This window comes from Carassius carassius, chromosome 49, assembly GCF_963082965.1.
Source record: "Carassius carassius chromosome 49, fCarCar2.1, whole genome shotgun sequence".
NCBI classification, from domain to species: Eukaryota; Metazoa; Chordata; class Actinopteri; order Cypriniformes; family Cyprinidae; genus Carassius; species Carassius carassius.
In genome coordinates this window covers 19829780-19853485 of record NC_081803.1, presented here as the reverse complement: position 1 = coordinate 19853485, position 23706 = coordinate 19829780, and the positions used below count along the sequence as shown (strand labels likewise).

Genomic DNA, 23706 nt, shown 5'->3' with positions numbered 1-23706 from the left:
TGTTTCTTTAGAAACATGCACTTGCCCCTGAATTCTGGAGCCACAATGAACGCAGTTTCCTTTTCTTTTTTTGCATTGCCGCTACGTCGTGTCCACAATGGACCAATGTCAGAAGAGCAAGTGCTCGCTTGACCAATAGGAGAACGGTCTGTTTTGGTAAACCACGCCCACAACGGCACTGAAGAACTTCAGCGTGAGAGATGAGATCAGCATCTTCACAAGGCTATTTTGAAAACAAACGTTATTATCTGGTTAGAACATTTTTTTTTATATTCACATTTATTATGTATTCGAATTTAGCGGTTAGTTTACAAAGAGAGAGTTAGCGAGTAAAAAACTGACCGTAATGTTTTGCACATTGCAAAAGTTTTACCTATGGTTTGCCATTGGAATTAAAGCAACATCACTACCGAGACTGAGCAAAAGAGGTGTCTCAATATACAGTTATTTAGATTTAGCATTTATATCATCAGAACTCAACAGAAATACAAACTATGAGGCTATATACAGATTGATTTAAATACGATCGTGTTAATTAAAGAAGGCCTACACATCTCCATTTTCCATTTCCCTTTAAAGAGAGCAACTTAAAAGACAGACAAACATCATAATTACAGTTTGTTATGATGCTTTTAAAAGTAAATAAGACAAAAATAAACTAACAACACTAAAATAAATGAAGAAATTATTTTTCTGTATTTCACATAGCTTTTTAAAGCATGTCTGTGTGTTTTCACTCTTTATGTAGGTCAATAGTGAACCCACAACAAAGTTTGCTTAGTATGCAATACAATACCCTGAACAGTTTGAAAGGTCAATATAAGTCATGACCCTGAAAAGTAAATAAATGCAGAGTGGAAAATGCATACGCTTCCTGAAAACACACTTTTAGAATCTACTGTGGTCTAATTATCAAACGGGAACAAGCACAACATCTATGAGAAACTACCATGAACATTAAAAGCAGATTACGGAGTTGAATTTAAATCCCAGCGTCACACTCAAAAGAATTTCATTAGTTTCATTTCATTAGTAGTCACTTTGCAAAAAGAGAGAAATAATGAGCATGTGGACAAATCAGAGTGCAAAAGGCTTTGGTTGATGTTGTCATTTGCAAATTTAATTCCATGTAGTGTTGCAGCTTTGGTCATGATAAAACATATTACGCCTCAGTACAGAGTTTGAGCGTAATGCCCACATTTTGGTTTCAGTTTAAGTAAATACTACTCAAATTTCACATACAACAAATATCAGTTGAGGTAAAATGCAGACTCATTTCTTCCACTGTGCAATTGTACATTAAACATCTTAAAAAGAAACAGACCTATTTATTGCTTCAGATTTAAATCTCTCGTAAAGGCAACAAAACATTTATAAATAACTTATAAATCATCATACACTAGTTGGACAAAGTCAATTTTATACTGTTCAATGAGAATAAATAGATAATCTATCCAGTGCCATTCTTCTCCATGATTATTTCTAATACTATAATTACAATTTATGAAATAAAAGAACACTTTAACACTGGAAGCTTTATGCATGCACTGCATAGCGTAGTTACAGTATGAATACATCAGAATAAGGTTTAAAAATGGTTTCTAATGTCAACTCAGCATCAGAGGAACACAACTGAAAAATCACTGTGTGACCTCCGAAACGTGATCTCTGGACAGAACTGCTTTACGGTCACGGCAAGATGTAGAGGCTCTTAAAACTAGCGCAAGGAAAGAGGCTTTAGTTTGTAATAGTTCTTTAAAAAAATACAAATTTGTTGAAAGTTCTTCATTGGAAAATAAATTGAGAAACTGCTCACCAATGGTTCCTCTGCAGTGAATGGGTGCCATCAGAATGAGAGTCCAAACAGGTGATAAAAATATCACAATAATCCACACCACTCCAGTCCATCAATTAATGTCTTGAAGCAAAAAGCTGTTTGTAAGAAACAAACCCACTCACATATTAGTTTCAAGAGTGCTTGATCTGTGCAGATTTTTCTCCTGATTCAGACGAGACAATTTTTTTCACTGAAGAAAGCAATATAATGGAGAAAGGACTTATAATTTAGCTGAAAGGAACGATGGAAAATGTCTTGGTGGATTATTGTGATGTTTTTCTCAGCTGTTTGGACTCTCATTCTGACGGCACCCATTCACTGCAGAAGATCCACTGGTGAGCAAGTGATGTAATGTTACATTTCTCCAAATCTGTTCTGATGAAGAAACTCATCAACATCTTGGATTGGCTAAGGATCAGTAAATGTTAAGTTTTTTGGGTGACCTATTCCTTTAACAAACCTGACTTTACACTTAAGGAAGAAAAGCTGAAGATTCAGTAGCATACAAAAATACATGAGAATCAATTATTGTTTCTGAGGATGGGAATGTCGGTGGAAAACATTTGTGTTGTTTGATGGACAGTCCTTCGAGATCAAGAACTGGTTAAATCTTACAAAATCTAAGGTCATATTTCACCCCAAAATAAAAATTAACATAATTAGGTCCATTAAGATTTTTGTGTTATCATTTTCATTAGTATAAAGTGAAAAAAGTATATTGTTAAGCATTTATACATTATGGTGCATTTGTATGGATTTCAAGTAAAAAATAAAAAAAATAAAATGTAAATGAACAATTAATTGTATTCCAGTAATATAAAAAAAAATTGTGAGCGAAATGTGATTAATTCTCATGAAAATAATGCATAATACGATGCAAAAAAATCTTAATGGTGTAAACAGGCTTTATTTTGTCAAATAGAATATTTTGTTGTGAAATATAACAAAGGTTTGTCCCGGATGATGTTATAAATGTGTCCAAAAATAACAAAAAAACTAATTTAGACAAAACAAAAAAATATTCATATTTAAATTATTATATCATGTTTTTAATCACGTATCACAGATCTGAATTTGCAGTGCTTAAAGCTCTTTTTTTTGTCTGTTTTGAGCACTAACTGACCACGTCTGGTTCTCCAAACCACATCTGCGTCAGCAAATTTCACGTCTCCAAACTAAATTTACAAAGTTTCCCTTCACGCTTGTCAAGTAGAGCTACGATTGCGCCACATAGAGCTACATCAAATAGCCACACTTAAAAAAAAATAAAAAAAATTCACCTAAGCTTGATGCTTTCGACTTTGAAAGAAAGCGGTCAAAATCAAAGCAAGAAAACTAGACCAGATCCATCTTCGTTTGTGCTAAAAAGGATAGTTCAGTCCAATGATAGCTTATGAAACTCAAAGTGCTCTTATGGTCAAAGTCTCAGAAAACTACAGCACACGAATGCATGCTGCTGGGTCAGAGACATTATAAAAAGTGCATATGGCTCAATAATTTGATTAGATAATGATGTAATTGTATAATGCCTTTAAACGGTATCTGTTGCATACCGAACACACTTATATGCTGAAAGCTTTGATAGAGTCTCTACATGATTAACATGCAATAGCAGGCATAACAGTCTGCTTAACTGAACACCTCAACGTCGGGCTGAACCCGCAGCCCCTAAAATCACAGTGGGAATGTTGAAGACGATGCACCTTTTGGGAGTTTTTGGACACACTTTGTCATCTCGAATCGAGAGAAAGTACGCTACATCGTCCGGTGTGTTTGTGTGATCGCCTTCGGTCAGCTCTGGAACTCTCTGAGCCCCAGATTAGTGTCGTCAAATGGTGCTCTCTGTGTGCGTGTGGGTGAACGTGTGCATGTGATGCGCGAGAGGGTTGGGGAGGGGCGTCGGGCTAGAGTTGGCGTTCAGGTGCGACTGGTTCTGAGGGAGGATGTGGCTCAGACGCTGTCTGGACAGACTGTTCTTGTCGTTGAGCAGCGAGGTGGTCTCATCCGGCCCGTTCTCTCTGGGTGCCGGCGGCGCTGTGGTGGGATTCATGGTGGAGGACATGGGGGGGGTCAGAGGCGGAAGAGGGGAGGGGTTCAGGCGGATATGGCTGCTCTCAGGAGACTGGGGCATGCTGTCCAGTTTTGAAGCCAGGAGGCCGGTTTGGTACTGCGAACGAGTGACCTGAAAAATAAAAATAGAAACTTATTTACACTGATGCTCAATTTTTTATTTTTGGAAAGAAATGAATACATTTTCTCAGTAAGAACTTAAACTGATCAAACGTGAGGGTAAATATTTTTATGTTACAAAAGATACAATAATATAAATGCTGTCGTTCAAACCTTCTATTCATCAAAAAAAAGTATCACAGTTTCCACAAAACTGCACAACTGTTTTCAAAATGATTAATAATACAAAATTCACAACTATTTTGATCCCACAAACTCAGCACACATTCCTTAGTTACATACTTTCTGAAAAAAAGAGGTAAAAATATTCAAATGTAACTAAATATTAATATAATTAAATATAAAAATACTACATTAACAAAAATGACCACAATTTATATATATATATATATATATATATGTGGTCATTTTTGATTTAATGATTAAAAAAAAGTCCCGTCGCCTTTTCTGAAGTCATACGCACATTTGTGTGAAGACCAGACTGAAACCTTGCTGTTATCAGCTGTTTATGGACGTAACATACCTTCACATACTGCAGGTCAGTGAGGGCCCGCACGTTAAAATCAGGGATGTACTGTGCCACAGGGCTGTTATTGAGCTGACTGTTACTGCCGATGACGGACACCGAGTCGACTCTTTCTGTGCAGCTCAGAGAGGCCGAGCGGTTCAAACCACTCAAGTGAGACGGGGAGCGAAACTCTGGAACAAACAGGAAAACCTTAGTTCATGTCTCGGTACGCCTGCTTACAAACACTTACACACACATATGAAAAAGTCAAGAAGACACAAAATACACAAAAATGTGGCAAATCTTAAAACAAAATAAATAAAACGATGATGTCATCGATGAGAGGGACAGAACAACAATAAACAAGGAGCCACAAACAACTCATATCACATTTGAAATGAACGGAAAGATTATTGCAAATGATTGGATGGTCATTTCAAACAGCATTCGTTTGGTTATGCTGGAGAAGCATAGATTAGTGTGTGCTAATAAATACTATAATATTAGTATGTGTCTATAAAGAACAGAGGATGTAAATAAAACCCTCGATTACCCAAAACCACATGGGATCAGCGCTGTAATGTTGATACACTAGCGCCCTATATAGATGCTTTCATGAACTATCTGCAACATTTACTAGGATTAGACGGGTTTAACTGCGACATTAACAAGAAAACAAGAACAAAAATGCACAACTGACTCCGAATGGTTACTGGCAGAGCTGGGTAGCATTTAATTAAATTTAATCTGGATTACGTAATCAGATTCCAAAAATTAAGTACTTGTAATTAGATTAAATTACATTTTTAAATACTCGTAATCAGACTGGTTACTTTTTTTATTCGTTACATGATGTCATCTGAACCGCTTTCACCTAATATTTTTTTTGAAGTACCCCAGAGATAAGTGTATATATATATATATATATATATATATATTAATAATTAAATCACATTTTAATGCTTCCGTTTCTCTGAGGTTGCTTAATGGTCACCTGACATGCAGGTAAACAAATAAAATATTTTGTTTTGTTAGTAGTTGTTTTGAATTGATGCTATTTTAAAAGTATTTATTTTTAAATTTTTTACGATTGAATGAATTACTAGCTTTCCTTTGAACACAAACTCCCTGCAGTTCCTTTAACTCTCCGGTTATAATCAATGAAGTAATTTGCACCGCAAAACATGCGAAGTTTGATATTGATAACGGAAGAGATCGAGTATTATAGTGTAACTCGTGTCCTCTCAAGAGTAGTTTGGTCTGTAACGGTAACCAAAGTGAACATGATTAAAATTCATGACGAGTTGCTGACAAAACCAATCATCATATCGATATCATAGAATTTCGATGATATCAGAAAATTGCCTAAGTATTTGACTATACTACATTGCACTTCTGTCAAAAAAATAAAAAATGGACAGGTGGTTGAAAATATCTTACAAAATAATCTTAATCTTAAAATGGTCGCAAATTGTATAACACGTTACTTTACATAATATTAATGAGGTAAACCGTTCACATGGCTGACTGAAAATAATTAGAAGAAAACAAAAGTTGCACTGTACAAAAAAAAAAAAAGTTTTTAAATATTAGTTTAGATACTAAACAAAAAAGGCTATATTGACGTTTCTGAAACATTTGTCTTAGTTATTTTGTTGTTTTCATTTTTAAAATGTCCATTTACTTTATTTAGTTCAGTTTTAGTAATTTTACTAAAATAAATTGAATTAGACAAAAATTTGAAATTGTAAATAAAATAAGTTATATTTTATATATATATATATATATATATATATATATATATATATATATATATATATATATATATATATATATATATATATATATATATATATATATATATATATATATATATATATATATATATTAAACAAATATTTTTTCTCTCTGTTAACATGTTATTGGTTTAGGTTTAGCTGATAACACTACAAGTATTTAACACTTATTGACTGATAACGTGATTAAAATAATATAAATTATAAGGCTCCCTTTTCATCATGACGTCACAAACAGGTCTTCATTCGGCCTCACAACGCTCATGGCACGTTTTCTAGTATATTCTGATACTAAGGCAACTCAGAATGGAGCAGGACTGAATCTTCAGGTTGGTGTGAATGTCAGTTGCAGGAGGTCAGGTGTGATGGACAGGCAGCAGGGTGAGTGTGTTAGTGGTTAGAGCAGAAGAGCTCTTCAAAGACTGAGCTCAAGAGGTCAGTCAATGTCAGAGGCACCCAGTCCAGCAAGCTTCTATTTTAATAACACTCATTTAAATCAATGTTTATATGTCACATGCCACATCATGCATTTGAGCTAACGCTCACAGTTGATTTCAATAGTTATGTTGCAAAGCTAACAACTCAAAACTAAAACAAATAAATACTTTATGCACACAAATACTGGATGAAGTCAACTTTTTTTATTTATTTATTAAGAACTGTATTCTACTTTTCAAAATGTCCTAATAAACGGAGAAAATCTTTTTTTTAGATGGAACTATTTTCTATCAATATTTTATACAGTAATAAAATGTATTTGATTATAATACAAGACGATGCCTAAAATTGTGTCTAGGTTTTGAAACAAATATAAATCAAATAAAATTTCAGCCAGTTTTTTTACTTTTATAGTGATTTTTGTAACTTGAAAGGACTAAAAAGAACCATAAATATACCATAAAAGTTAAGTGCTATAGACATATGCTTTATTTCAGCTCCTCTGAATGCAAACAATCATTCTGTGTGAGAAGAAAAAAAAAGAAAATAAATGGCATTATTTACTGAAAATTGTCTGCTGTAGCCCTTGAATCTCTTGCTCACACTTACTCAAACCTGCCATATAAAGTTGTGATAAGTTTGAAATCAATTATCCGATTTTATTTTTGCAATTCTTGTGACTAATTTAAGTCAAGTTTGAATGTTTTGAATTAACGCGAGCACTATATAATTGGAAAATACGGAATATTTCCTACTATTTGTTTTTTTGCATGTGAATTTTTAATCGACTGGAACTAATTTCTATTAATATTCTATGCAGAACTTAAATGTATTTTTATTACATTACATACAATGCCTGAAATTGCTGTCTAGGCTTTGGAACAGCTTTTACATTACTGTAAATAAATACATAAATAAAATGTGAACTTGCTGGACAACAGGTCATGGCATGATAAAGGTTATTTTTTCATTTTAAACTAGCTCCTGTCCCACACTGACCCCCTGTTAGCTACCCCTACATCCCTGAGTTAGCACCCAGCATGCAGGGCATTTACCTGGGAAACGCGAGAACAAAGAAAACCTCTTAAGCGAAAGGCGGCGCGGACGAGGTGACACCACGGAAAGAGAGAGAGGGGGGGTGACAGCTGAGGAGGACGGGGGGAGAGGAGAGACAGAGAAGCTCTTTAAACACGCCACGCATCAACATCCTGCCGAGAGCTGCTTCAGCATCAGCACAAATCCCTCATTATAAAACACTACGGGATATAATATTTTCTTTGAAGGGGTAATACTTTGCTACTAACCTTGCCTTTGAAAGTACAACACATTCTGGTGGTGTTAAAAGGTAGGCTATATTTCACCCAAAATTTGCCGTTATCGCTCCAAACCTGTATGACTTTCCTCCTTTAGTGAAACCCAAATATAGACGTTTTGCAGAATGTCTAAGCTGCTCTTTTCCATACAAGTAAAATGGTCTTCACATTGCCAATAGGCTTCAAAAAGGAATCAAAACACCATAAAAGTGGTCTATATACTTGGTCTAAATATCTCTTTTATATCCAAACCATAATTTTGAGTAACACAGCAAAAATTAAGTCATTATTAATGAAGAATTAAGACCTACAGAGTCTTACACTAGCAGTAAATCTCCATCCGAAGGCCAGAGGGCACTCTCATGCTGAAACTTCAAATATGACTCACATATGCATCGCTGCAGCTGAATAAACAGAAGATTTAACTGCTTTCATTAATTCAACGAGACTAATAAACACACAACTATGACAATATATGGCTTATCAGAGTTTGTCTTATAATTTTTATTATAATAATGCAACAAGATTATATAGCCTTTATCACTGCTTAGAATACGGCTCTGTGTAGTAAATGCTGCTCCATCTGAAAGCATGTGATGAAGATTTAATACTAATCACAGAACCAGCTTTACTGATGAAATACACATGGCAAATCGTATTTTATTAATCGTGCAGCCGTTGTTCTAAGTTTTAAGTCAAAAACATCAAATATTATTAGTTTATAGATGCTTAATTGTATCAATCAATATTATTCAATAGAATAATACTCAATTACTCAAAGAAAGATTCTCTGTCATAGCTCTCAAATAACTATTACACGTGCAAACATTTGAACTTGGTGCCTCAAGACTAGTTGTGGCAAGTTTTTTGTCAAAAACGTAAATTTAGTTGGTTCGTGTTTGGCTAAGTGCATCAAATTTGAATGTTTTGATTGAATGCAAGCATAAATTTGATTTGGAAGATAATTTTATAAATATATAAATAAATTGGTTCCGGAAGCAGTTTTAAGGTGTTTTTTTTGGCAAGTATAAAACAAAGACTATAGAAATACAAAGATGGTTCATTCCTATAATTTATGAATGGGAACAACTGCAACGCGCAATATGGTGGAATAGTCCCGCCTTCTAAATGGAAGAGCCAATCACTGACTGATAAAGTAATTGCGTCACTGCAGCGGCTGTTAGAAGCTCCAGTTCCCAAAACCTGAGACTAGACAAGCCACTGAACCAATGCTCATGTAGTTATCAGCGCATTATAACTGTGCATATGCATTGGCTGGTCTAGCCTGAGAAGCTTTTTTAATGCTATTTGAGCATAAGAAACACCATTCATGGGGCAGTCCATTTCAGATTGTGTCACGGTTTTCAAATATGTAATTTATTTGTGAGTTCATTAGACCGCTTTTGAGATTTCAGGATTCCCACATTCATTTAGATAGGACTTGGTCTTGTTTTAGCTGTCTGGAGGCATTACAAATATGGCCACCGGGTGAACAGACTTTCCTTGAAAGAGACTTTGGAATAAATGAATCCCCATCCATTAGCAATGTGTAGGGAAAAATCAGCTTGGACATTCTGCTATACATCTCCTTTAAGCTTTCAAGGTTGAAAGAAAATCCGAGCTTTGGAAGGACATGAGGGTGTGTTTCTCAAAGCACACACAGCCATACATTTAGACCCATGCTAAGCACATAAGTGTGATGTTTGGCACATGAATGGACTGCAGCTGGAGGTGAAGAACAGAATCAGACTGCATTATTAGTGACACTCTTCCAGCAGACGTCCTGCAGCCAAATTGTTATTATACAATACAAAAGACTAAACTTACATTGACAGATCATGACAAAGTGCACTGTGAGAATCTAAAAAAACGGCGCTGACAAGATCCATTAGTTAAACTAAGGCTGGGCACCAAACATATCAACAGTCATTGTTACCATAAATCTATCTTATTCAGAAAACTAATATTACATATTACAAAATTCTGTCAGCATTTACTCATCTGAAACTGTGCTGGTCGATCTTTTCCATGGAGTTACAATGACTGAGAAGCTTTCAAGCCTCCATGAAAATATACAGTTTTTGACACATGGGTGAGTAAATAATAACAGAAATGATTTTTTTGGATGGACTGTCCCTTTAAATGAACATTTTTTTTAGTTTGGATTGTTTCACACTTTTTGATAAAAAAAAGCGAGGTAAAATACTCACCCAGGCATGGTGTACTCAGTGCCATGACTCCATAATAAGAGAAAGGACCCGTCTCAAACATCATATTCTCATTTCCAGCCTCAACTTCCACCCGACCCTGAAAGACAGGTGTGAGTTAATTAGTTTCATTAGTTAGAAAAGCCAGTCGTGCAGGACATACTGTTGTATATATTTCAAGAATAATTTGGAAACAAATAAATGAGAACTGCCAACTCCTAATAAAATGTAATCAAATAAATACATTGCTAATAAAACCTTTGTAGCTTTTGTGTGTTGTCCTTCAAGAGACTGAAACCTAAAGCCCTGAAGAACCCCCACTGGTTTGTTCTTAAATAACTGAACCACATTTTTTAAGACACTTTAAAAACAAAACATCTTATTTTGAAATCTTAACTGGTTTCCTTGAACAACCGGTTGCGTCTCCATAATTAAAGACGAATGATACAAAACCCAAGCGAAACTCCCACAAGGAGTGTGAGGTCAGGACTTCAGTAGTTTGAAACCACATTCGAGCATACACATACATTTTCCAATGTCTCAGGCATCATATTTGCCCCATTTTCCATCCCAATGGAGAGTCAACCTTTCCTCTCATTTTCAGAAAACGGTAACCGGATCCGCAGTGCTCGGATTGCATGACACACGGATCCTGTCACTCTATCGGAGTCTCCTCTGCTCTGGTGTCTATATTCAGGTAGACACTCCAAACACAAACAACTTTGCTGCTTTCTGTTACGACAGCAAACCAGAGCCAAACAAGTTATTGACAGAAATACTACTATTTCTAGTAGTACTAGACAAATCTCCACAATTACATACAGTACCAGTCAGAAGTTTGGTTTCAGAATGATTATTTTTTTATTTAAAGAAATTATTCTTGTATATAGCAAGGATGGATTCAATTGATCAAAAGTGACAGTAAAGGCATTTATAAGGTTACCATTTCAAATAAATGCCCTTCTTTTGAACTTTATATTCATCAAAGAATCTTGAAAAAAAATACATCAGTTCACACAAAAATATTAAGCAGCAAAAACTATTTTTAACATTGATAATAAGAAAAATACTTCCAACAAATCATCACACATCAATAGCTAAAACTAAATTTACTAAAACCAGAAGACGTAACATAATCACGCATTTCCTAAAATATTACATCTAAAATATTTTTAAGTATGTGTGTGTATATATAAGGGATGCACGATCATGATTTTTAATGGCCGATTCCGATACAGATTTTTTACAAGCAAACTGGCTGATTCCGATACCTGTTTCCGATTTTTTTTTTAATCTTTAAGCAACAAACAAGAAAGAAGGAAAGTGTGCATAAACAAGATGTTTATTTGGTATTTAATAGGCCAAACTGGCTTTTGGCTATTGAAAACAATAACCATAAATATCTGAAATTATATATATATATATATATATATATATATATATATATATATATATATATATATATATATACAGTCGTGGCCAAAAGTTTTGAGAATTACAGAAATATTGGAAATTGGAAAAGTTGCTGCTTAAGTTTTTATAATAGCAATTTGCATATACTCCAGAATGTTATGAAGAGTGATCAGATGAATTGCATAGTCCTTCTTTGCCATGAAAATTAACTTAATCCCAAAAAAACCTTTCCACTGCATTTCATTGCTGTCAATAAAGGATCTGCTGAGATCATTTCAGTAATCGTCTTGTTAACTCAGGTGAGAATGTTGATGAGCACAAGGCTGGAGATCATTATGTCAGGCTGATTGGGTTAGAATGGCAGACTTGACATGTTAAAAGGAGGGTGATGCTTGAAATCATTGTTCTTCCATTGTTAACCATGGTGACTTGCAAAGAAACGTGTGCAGCCATCATTGCGTTGCATAAAAATGGCTTCACAGGCAAGGATATTGTGGCTACTAAGATTGCACCTAAATCAGCAATTTATAGGATCATCAAGAACTTCAAGGAAAGAGGTTCAATTCTTGTAAAGAAGGCTTCAGGGCGTCCAAGAAAGTCCAGCAAGCGCCAGGATCGTCTCCTAAAGAGGATTGAGCTGCGGGATCGGAGTGCCACCAGTGCAGAGCTTGCTCAGGAATGGCAGCAGCCAGGTGTGAGCGCATCTGCACGCACAGTGAGGCCAAGACTTTTGGAAGATGGCCTGGTGTCAAGAAGGGCAGCAAAGAAGCCACTTCTCTCCAAAAAAAAACATCAGGGACAGATTGATCTTCTTCAGAAAGTATAGTGAATGGACTGCTGAGGACTGCTAAGGAAGTCATATTCTCTGATGAAGCCCCTTTCCGATTGTTTGGGGCAACTGGAAAAAAGCATTTCCGGAGAAGAAAAGGTGAGCGCTACCATCAGTCCTGTGTCATAACAACAGTAAAGCATCCTGACACCATTCATGTGTGGGGTTGCTTCTCATCCAAGGGAGTGGGCTCACTCACAATTCTGCCCAAAAACACAGCCATGAATAAAGAATGGTACCAAAACACCCTCCAACAGCAACGTCTTCCAACAATCCAACAACAGTTTGGTGAAGAACAATGCATTTTCCAGCACGATGGAGCACCGTGCCATAAGGCAAAAGTGATAACTAAGTGGCTCGGGGACCAGAATGTTGAAATTTTGGGTCCATGGCCTTGAAACTCCCCAGATCTTAATCCCATTGAGAACTTGTGGTCAATCCTCAAGAGGCGGGTGGACAAACAAAAACCCACTAATTCTGACAAACTCCAAGAAGTGATTATGAAAGAATGGGTTGCTATCAGTCAGGATTTGGCCCAGAAGTTGATTGAGAGCATGCCCAGTCGAATTGCAGAGGTCCTGAAAAAGAAGGGCCAACACTGCAAATACTGACTCTTTGCATAAATGTCATGTAATTGTCGATAAAAGCCTTTGAAACATATGAAGTGCTTGTAATTATATTTCAGTACATCACAGAAACAACTGAAACAAAGATCTAAAAGCAGTTTAGCAGCAAACTTTTTGAGAACTAATATTTCTGTAATTCTCAAAACTTTTGGCCACGACTATGTATATATATATATATATATATATATATATATATATATATATATATATATATATATATATATATATATCATCTCTATGTAAGTAAAATAAAAGTAAAACAGTAAAATAAAAATATAAGAAATTATATTTATGAATTATAAATATTTAAATATAAACAAATTTTTATCTTAATTAGATAAGATAAGTCCTTTGCTATTTAACAGATGTTAACAAATTGTAATTTGATTACACTGACATTAAAAAAAATATTAATACAGTTTTATATATATATATATATATATATAAAATCTATTTTTACTTTTTTATATTTTTATTTAAATAGAGGGCATAAGAGGAGGGCATAAGAAATTATAGAGGGCATAAGAAAATGTCAAATAGTCCAATCAAAACAACAAAATTGTTGTTTTTTTAATACATATATGTTGTATATTAGATACTATAATTAATTTGGTATTTTTTCATTTTGAAAATGCAGTTTAATAATTTCATAAATATATTAGATTATCTATTACATTTGAACTCATTTTGAAACTTAAAATAAAGGCAGATGTATTCGGGAAAATGAGCATTTGTAAATAAGCTGCAGGAGTTTGATTTATTTAAGCAGACATGCGGTTTGATGTCCAGTGTGATGTAACGTTCCCTGACACATGCTGTTTGTGCTCCGTATGACATTGTGCCGCGGGGATGATTACGACTGTGATAAACTCTCTCACACTGAGGTTCTGAAAGTGTTAGCCTTCTCCTGGCTGACCCCGCGCCGAGCACACAGCAAATCTGATTTACTGATCCCTGGGGGCCTGTGCGCCACATCGGCCCGGTGACCTATCACAGCTCGTTCTACCTTGACCTTGATGCTTAGTAAGCTGCCGCACAAATATTCAAATCAGATGACTGGAAAGTATAATAGTTAAATATAGTTCTATAGTTAAAGGTCACACTATTGTGTTGATCCTTCTTCAAGTTCAAATATGAGTCAGTATCTATATATGTATTATCAGCTTTCTGTAGAACAGACATCCAAGAGTCTTTAAATCAATCTCGCCTCTGATTGGACGGTTTCAGAAAAAGAGAGCATGGACAGTGCACAGCTTTGATTAGTTGTGCATTCAATTGTGTGTGTGTGTGTGTGTGTTGCTGGCAGAAAGGGGGTGGGATTAGAGCTGCTATGCTCAGGATCCCTTTCTTATGTAAGAGGGATAAATTAGTGAAGGGCAGGCCTGTCTGATGCAGGGCCTCTTCTAGCTAAATGTCTGGCTGACGGGCACCAACGAGCTGCCAATCTCAATATACGGCACTAAAAAAAGTTGAAAATGATAACCAGCAACCAGTGGTACTTGCTAAGGCAAGCATCACTATTACTAATGCTCAACCATTCAAATCTCTATTACTAAGCATTAAACCTCTGCATGCGTTTTATTCTGTGCTGCTTGTGCTACACTCTCAGAAAAAGAGCCAAAACGGCCACTTATTTATTCCTAAAGGATGCATATTAGCACCTAAATGGTACATATTTTTGTAAAGGTACCACCTAAAGCTTTTGTACCTTTTTTTCCCTGACAGTGTAAGAATATGAACGATGCCTCAAACTGTGCAGAGAGGTGCACTGTTACTTCAAGTGATCAGACACATAATTTTTGCTTGGCAAACAATAAAACAGGCAAAAAAAAAAGTAGTGCTGTCAAATCTATTAATTGCGATGTACATACATACATACATATACATTATATATATATATATATATATATATATATATATATATATATATATACACACACACACACACACACATATACACACACGTGTATATAAATATATATTCACACACACATGTAAATATTTCTTACATATGTGTGTTTGTAAACACAAACTTTTTCTTTTCATGCGATTAATTGATTTGAAAGCACAAAAAAAAAAAAAATGATTTTAATAAAATTGAAGAATGGACCCAAGTCATATCTAAAGATGACTACAGAGTGGCAGTAAGAAAGCACTTAGCAACCACCCAGAATACCCTAGCAACCGTATTCCAATGCTTTGATAACCACTTTACCCTCTGGTCCTAGCACACAGAGTCCAAAGTGTTCATATGTGTTTTTTCATATTAATCATCCTAAAATTTCGTCACGCACAGAAACCTTGCACACGGAGTCTGATGCATATAATCTGTTTGCAAAACAATTAGCAAAACCGTACAAAATGGGTCTTCAAGCAAATAGGATGATTTTGTTGTGCTCGCTCTTCTTAAAAAGAGAAGAAAGAAATAAGAAATACTGGATCCATCATCTAATCTAAGGAGAGTTCAAACTCCTTGTGAAGGAGCTGCGCGATTGTCCCGGGCAATTCAAAGTTAAACTCAAAGTTTGATGCTTTGCTAGTGATATTTGAGCCACATATTAAAAAGAAGACCACAAATTTCCATGACCTCAGTGTGCAAGGACCTATACAGTGCTTTGTGCTGCAGGAAGCAGCCGATCAACTTGTCAGACATGTCTCAACCTCTCAAAATGCTTGCTACGGATGCGAAAAATGCAGAGGATGGAACAGGATCCGAATTTCTTTTATAACGAAAGTTTGGGAGGCAGTGGGTAAACGTGATTGAAAGAATTTGTATTTATTTTTTAACGTGCGTTAGTTTCAGATGACATTTCAAGGACCTTTAGTATGAACAGAACAAAAAAGGTATGAAATAGCACTAGCAAGGAATAGTACGAAACTTGAGTTAGGTTTTAGCACTCGCTATGTGAACACCAAGAAAATTATCATGGACATGATTCGGAAAGGATAAATGTTTTTGAAACAGAACTTATTTCTCTGAATATCTTATGATGCGTGTATTATTTTATGTCCTGAGGGAGCAAGATCTATTTCAGACTCCTCAAGATGGCGCAAATTCTATGGTGTTTTAGCATTCGTTTCCAGGAGTAATGCGTATGTTTAATTCATTATTAATTTAACTGATGTTTAAATCACTAACTGTTAAAAAAAAAACAGTTGTTAACAAAATCATTGCTAGAAAGACATTTGCAGTTACCCTACTGTATGAATTAAAAACAACATAACATAATCAATAAATGTGCATAAATAGAAACCACTTAAAACAACCGAGTAACTACATCTCAATGCCCTGGAAACCATTCATAACTCCGTCATCATGGCTGTGAGTTTTTCACAGGAAAACAACACTCATCTTTTCTTCAGAAAAATCTGGTCTATTTTTGGACTCATCTAATCCTCTACTCAAAATTCTGACCAATTACAGACAGGCAGACAGAGATATTTGTGGATAGATGTATGGTGAGGGGTTACAATCACATGGTACCAGCCCTGGGACACAGGAAACTGCTCTGACCTTTTCTCCTTCTCTCAAATCATCCAAACTCTCGAATGCAGTAAAACAGTACCAGACAGGTCATTATTAAAAAGGTTATATTTTTATAATGAGACATGTTTGTTTTGAATAAAAACCACTACAAGAATAAAAGGGATTTCTGAATGGTTACCAGGGTGGTGATATGCAGTTTTTTTTTTATAAAACAAAAGATCCATAATAGCTTGTCACAAAACATCATTAAAAGTCACAGCAGTAATAAGAAAGTTGATAAATGTGACCCCGGATCACAAAGCCGGTTTTAAGTCGCTGGGGTTAATATTTAGCAATAGCCATAAAAACATTGTATGGGCCAAAATGATAAATCGTTCTTTTATGCCAAAAATCATTAGGATACTGAGAAAAGATCACGTTCCATGAAGATGTTTGGTGAATTTCCCACCATAAATATATAAAAACTTTATTTTTGATTAGTAATATGCATTGCTAAGGGTTAATTTGGACAACTTGAAAGGCGATTTTCTCAGTATTTTATTTATATGGCACCCTCAGATTCCAGATTTTCTAATTGTTGTATCTCGGACAAATATTGTCCCAAAACCATACATAAATGGAAAGATGATTTATTCAGCTTTCAGATGATATATAAATCTCAATTTCGAAAAATTGACAAAATTCCCAAAACTAGCAGCACTGCAGATCATTCCTTCAATATTTTTTTAATAATCTAGGTTTAAGATAATTTCTATATATACACTAAAACATTTTTTATACATTTATAAATACATACATTTATAAATATATTTCTTGTTGTATAAATTAGCATTAGATAATGTATTATGATCAAACAAATTAATAATAGTATTATAAATGTTTTTGTTCTCTTATACTTTGATAAATACACATTTATATTTGAATCTATTATAAATGAATTTATTTAAATAAAGTCTGTTTAAAAGTAGGCCAAACTAATAACCACCATTCCTTTCAAAGGATTTGATATCTGAAAATAAAACTATTAAATATCTTCTGTTTATCTCCCATGAAAATCATAAATGTGATCATTCATTATAAGTATTAGCACAGACATCCTCGAGAAGCAATAGTAATTTAAGCAATCGTGATAGTGATATTTCGCTTGGCAAGCTCAATTAACATGTGACTGATTGCTGAGGGAATTAGCCCACTTTCTGTTTTGACTTAAAGGCACTTTTACTGGCAGCTGACAGCATTCTCAAACCCATCTAAATATTTAATAACACACACATGCAGGAGAGATGTTCAAATTCTGCCAGAGTCTACAGAGCTTCCAGCTGTATTCTCCACGCAGGCCAACCAGTCAGATTTACTTACCTGAAGGATAAGGATGAAAAAGTCGGCAGGTTTTCCGCGCTGATATAAATAGTGCTGTTGCGAGCGCTTGTCGTTCTCATTGAACTTAATCTCCTGAATGACATCCGGGTGCTTGAGGATTCGCAGTAAGACCTTGTCTGAAATCTGGAGTGGACAGAAAAGGCTCACCTCTGTGGAAAGATGGGCAACAACAAAAATCAGCTGTTATCTGCAATGACAAATGCTCAAAGAGAGAGAGAGGTGATAATCAACTCACCAGTAGCGAGGAAACGATGCGCTGCTAGCATTAGTTGAGACGATATCTTGGATTTGGATTCACTCTCATGTTTGAAAGCAGAAAAGTCCCTCTTGTTCTTGTTGGGATCCACTTTCTTTCTGTTACTATTGTCAGCTAGAAGGCAAAAAAAATTATTAATCTCTCAACCAATGCTCAGCTTGTTTCCCAAAAGCATCATAAGGCCAGGTATCACTAGGGATATAAGGAATCACTCAACTCGTGATGCGTTACGATTCACGATACGGTTTTCTCACTATTTTTTTTTATCCAAATAATAAATGAAAAGGTGTCCTTTATTTATCAGACAAAATGCTGCACAATTCTTTGTGAAACTGAAATTTGTAAAACAACAAAACTAAATTTAAATTTTAAAACAAATCTCAAATCAAATAAACAAACTAAGGCTTTGCCTCTGCTCATTCCAATTGAAATTAGAGGCAATTCGATGCTGCATACATTCCGAATGAGCAGCTGTTGATTTAAACTAATGCAATATTTCAAAATTTGAAACAGAAATAGAATGGTGTGACTTCAGCTTTGTGAAGCTACACTGTATAAATTATATTAGCACAAAACAAAAACAGCAGATGGGCTGAATGAGAACACAAATTCACTCTCTGCCAGTAGATGGCGCTTATGGAAAAGCAGTGCTGTTGTAAACAAAGAAAATACTTGAATATGCAATTTACAGAGGTAATATGAAAAGAAAATACCATCTAAACTTTTCTGAAGAAAGTTCTCCTAAGAGAACTTGTGTCGCAATTTGTTTAACATCTCAACCGACTCAACTGGCTCGGCGTGCATCGACGAAACATCCCTAATTGGCACCAATAATCTCAAAGATCTACTTAGGATCATGATGCTTTTGGGAAAGCCTAGATCAATAAACCGAACCAATTAATACATCAATTACATTTCCATGGGTAATCTCATATCTAGACTAGTAAACAAGCAAGAAAATAACTATCACAAATGTACTGTAAAGATCAGACTCGTCCAGGATCTCAGATTTGATGATCTCCTCGATGACATCCTCCAGCGTGACCAGACCCAGGACCTCGTAGAACGGATCTCCTTCGCCCTCATTATTCACCTTCTGAACGATGGCCAGGTGGGATTTACCTGTGGACAGAGCCAAAGATCTCAGACTAAACATGTTGAACACTGGGAAAAGAGGGAATCAAATGTTCTAAGTGTTGTAATTGCAAACTGAATGGCTGTTTAATGGTTATTAAGTTTTAGTTCACACCAGGCTAGGAAACCCACTGAGTGGGTGTAGAATAATTCAAACCATATTCCTATGGAAGCACTGCATGGACATGCATATTAATGAGCTGTATTAATCACTGCAGTCTGAAAACACCATGAATTATTCATCATCTTGTTTTATCTGAAGGGCCAGATCAAGCATGACCAATTAAGCAATACTGGACCATAGGGCTTCATGTTTAAAGCCAAAAGAGTCAATCAGATCAGAAGTGCTAGTAAACTTAGAGCTCAAAGAGCTTAGGAGTGCGAAATGACAGTCTGGGATTAGAAAAAGAAAGGAAAAAGGGAAGGATGGAGTAAAGACACTTTGACGTCAATCAAAGGGAATCTGGAAACGCCGCACAATCAACACTACTGGAAAAAACTATAATATATTGATTTGTACGACACTTAATGCTAGAATCTGAACCAAAATAAATGGAAGGACTAATACAGAAGTTCTGACCAACACCGACAACCAATTATTATTATTTTTTTGTTATATGCTAATGCATGTTTTCCCCCACTAAAGCTTTGAAATATTTTTAAAATACAAGTAAAATCAGGCATTAAAACATGTATTTTTTTAAATTGGCCAATTGTAGACTTCTAAACAAAAAACCATTCACAATGTTCACATTTTTGAATGACTAAAATGATATCATGTATCTCTAATAAGTGACCTTAAATAGAGGAAATATGTCGTTTTTTTCCTGAAATCCAGGGATTTAGAGCAAGTCATATTTAATAATGCAAAAAGCATCAGACAAGCAGTCTGCTTAAGAGGAGAGCTAATATTTTCTTGCTGAAATACACTCCAGTGTTCCTGAGGGATCAGCATTTAGCAAACCACCCACATTTAATTATTTGCATTCTCATAAGCTCATATTACATACATTCATATCTCAGTTGAGCTAGTTGCCTGTCACATTGCTTTTGTCCCTCTGTAGTGCTGCTGTGATTGAGAGAGGAAATATGCAGTGGGATAAACTTCAAACCACCCTCATTTTAAAACACCACCCATATAACCCATCTTCAATCAAACATCTCTAATGGATGAACATTAACGAATACTAATCTGAATATCGAGGGAAACACGTCTCCCTAAATTTCTATGGTGTTACGGCCCCAAATCTGAAGGTAAAAGTGGTAGAACATCAGAGTGATTGTGCAAACTCCGATGACCCGACGATGGTGTGTATTTTTTAAGAGCATCAGGTGCTTTTGTCAGCATGGGATACCTCTGTCTTCTCTAGAAGAGCTTCATATTGATCGGAGGTTGATACAGGGAGCATATGGTTATTGATTCGGCTCTCAGGGGGAATCTGAGCACCCATCAGAATCAATATGATGATGAAAACAACTGCATGAGCCAAAGCCTTTGCTTCCTGTGAGCACAGCAGGTTGTTTTTAAACTTTCAAATCCACTAACCTTTCTTAAACTCCTCCAACATGGCATCCAGCTTAGTGTCGTGGAAGACGAAATGCACCGGGTGGTTGTAGAACTTAGTGACCGTTTTAAGCGTCGTGCAGTCGTCGGGGTCAACGAAGGCCAGGTCTTTGACGTACAGGACGTCCACGATGTTGGAGAGCTCGGCATCGTACACGGGAATCCGCGTGTAGCCGCTTTCCATGATCTCAGACATGGTATTAAAGTCGAGCACGGTGTCAATGTGAATCATGAAGCAGTTGCTCAGAGGCGTCATCACGTTCTCAACCGTCTTGGTTCTGAGTTCCAGTGCACCTTGTATGATGTTCAGTTCTTCTTTGACCAGGTCGTTGTAGGGTTCGGTGACCCTCAGCATCTCCAACAACTTCTCGCGGTTGTAGACGGTGCCGATTTCCTGCCCAAGAACGCAGTCCAAGAGCTTACTGACAGGGAATGACAATGGGAAGGTCAGGAGCATGAAAAATTTGGTCAACATGATAGTGTTGGCACCTACGGCCAAACCGTGGCGCGAGCACAGAGCTTGTGGCACAATTTCACCAAATATGACAATGCCAACAGTAGATGCCACCACGGCTCCCAACCCCGACCCAATCAAATCATCTAGCAGGATTGTTAAAGTTGTGTTGACCAGCACGTTACCCAACAATAAAGAGCAAAGCAGATAGTTGCCCTTGCTTCGAATGGGTTCGATTTTTCGTGCATATTTCTTTTCCTTAGTAGTTCCACAGCTTTGTACAATGCGAAGCTCCATTGGATCCAATGCCATGAGCCCCAGGTTGAGCCCACTGAACATGCCGGACAGCATCAGCAAACCTATAATAAGGATGATTTGGAACCAAAGAGGTAGAAAAGATTGTTTCTCCTCTATGACTAACAATCTTCCATCGTTTTCACCCAGCTGGACCCATTTGTCTCCCAAACCCTGCCTGACACATAGGCTGTAGATCTTTTCTCGTTCACTCTTACGCAGTGGCTTCACATACACACTCACCAGACCTGACGTCCCTCTGTTGCTCACGTTCATGAAGGTGCTGATGCTCAGGTCTTTGGTGAAATCCTCACAAGTCCTGTTTAACTCGTCACTGTCCTCCGTATCCACATACTCTGTGAACCTGATGTGGGATGCTGTGTCCGGGCTCAGGTGCAGCCCATAAAACCTGAGCACGACGTTGCTCTCCTCTGTTACCTGGATGAGCCCGTCCTCCGTCGTGCTGGCCGCTTTGTCGCTCCTCTCTAGCCGCATGCCGAGGATCTGACTGCTGGAGCCGGGGCTTGACGTCTCCGTCCGCCCGCCGACAAAGCTCCAGAGGAACACGATGAAAGTTAGAAGACACCCCTGTCCACTCCGCTCTGTCGCCATGTTTGTTGCGCTCTCTCCGCAAGGCTGGACATTACGTCACGTCATCGCTGCAACAAACCCGCCCTCTTATTTGCATAATGCAAAATTGCGCAACGCCCACTTAGTTGCGTGCGAGTTCTTCTTTTAAAAACATAATGTTTGGGCTTTAAAGATAAACGTCTTATGGTATTATAAGATAGTAATAATTTATGATCAGTTGTGGTAATACGTTTAAATAAATTTAAGCATCTAACAGGTTTACGATTAAACATTATATTTTTTTTCTTCATTTGCCTTTTTGTGTAAGTTATGTAATAGCACGAGCCCTATGTCCCCTTATATTTCATGACAAAATTAAATGGTTAAAAAAATAAAAGTTTTATACACACATATATATATATATATATATATATATATATATATATATATATATATATATATATATATATATATATATATACAACCCGAATTCCGGAAAAGTTGGGACGTTTTTTAAATTTTAATAAAATGAAAACTAAAGGAATTTCAAATCACATGAGCCAATATTTTATTCACAATAGAACATAGATAACGTAGCAAATGTTTAAACTGAAAAATTTTACATTTTTATCCACTTAATTAGCTCATTTAAAATTTAATGCCTGCTACAGGTCTCAAAAAAGTTGGCACGGGGGCAACAAATGGCTAAAAAAGCAAGCAGTTTTGAAAAGATTCAGCTGGGAGAACATCTAGTGATTAATTAAGTTAATTGATATCAGGTCTGTAACATGATTAGCTATAAAAGCTTTGTCTTAGAGAAGTAGAGTCTCTCAGAAGTAAAGATGGGCAGAGGCTCTCCAATCTGTGAAAGACTGCGTAAAAAAATTGTGGAAAACTTTAAAAACAATGTTCCTCAACGTCAAATTGCAAAGGCTTTGCAAATCTCATCATCTACAGTGCATAACATCATCAAAAGATTCAGAGAAACTGGAGAAATCTCTGTGCGTAAGGGACAATGCCGGAGACCTTTATTGGATGCCCGTGGTCTTCGGGCTCTCAGACGACACTGCATCATCACTCATCGGCATGATTGTGTCAATGACATTACTAAATGGGCCCAGGAATACTTTCAGAAACCACTGTCGGTAAACACAATCTGCCGTGCCATCAGCAGATGCCAACTAAAGCTCTATCATGCAAAAAGGAAGCCATATGTGAACATGGTCCAGAAGCGCCGTCGTGTCCTGTGGGCCAAGGCTCATTTAAAATGGACTATTTCAAAGTGGAATAGTGTTTTATGGTCAGACGAGTCCAAATTTGACATTCTTGTTGGAAATCACGGACGCCGTGTCCTCCGGGCTAAAGAGGAGGGAAACCTTCCAGCATGTTATCAGCGTTCAGTTCAAAAGC

At 36.3% G+C, this 23706-nt stretch overlaps 2 protein-coding genes across 3 annotated transcripts in view; one reads left to right on the top strand and one right to left on the bottom strand.

The window, feature by feature from the left end:
• The first annotated feature begins 28 nt into the window (after window positions 1-28).
• The window catches only part of LOC132132944 (tubulin alpha chain, testis-specific-like), a 31923-nt gene continuing 8245 nt past the window's right edge, over window positions 29-23706 (top strand). Inside the window, exon 1 of the mRNA XM_059545566.1 lies at window positions 29-251. Within this exon, the coding sequence (XP_059401549.1) occupies window positions 201-251 (51 nt within the window). The 5' untranslated portion in view covers window positions 29-200. The remainder of the gene's footprint in view (window positions 252-23706) is intronic.
• LOC132132935 (metal transporter CNNM4-like) lies at window positions 2873-22378 on the bottom strand. Of its 2 annotated transcripts, XM_059545507.1 has the most exons (8): window positions 20961-22361; window positions 19259-19402; window positions 18260-18394; window positions 18004-18173; window positions 10293-10389; window positions 7825-7914; window positions 4551-4726; window positions 2873-4019 (listed from the first exon to the last, which is right to left on the bottom strand). In XM_059545507.1, exons 1-8 carry the CDS (start codon window positions 22336-22338, stop codon window positions 3666-3668), a joined length of 2544 nt encoding a protein of 847 aa, XP_059401490.1. In that variant the 5' UTR covers window positions 22339-22361; the 3' UTR covers window positions 2873-3665. The 2 variants fall into 2 exon arrangements, with proteins under 2 accessions (XP_059401490.1, XP_059401489.1); XM_059545506.1 differs by lacking the exon at window positions 7825-7914 and having other exon boundaries at window positions 20961-22378.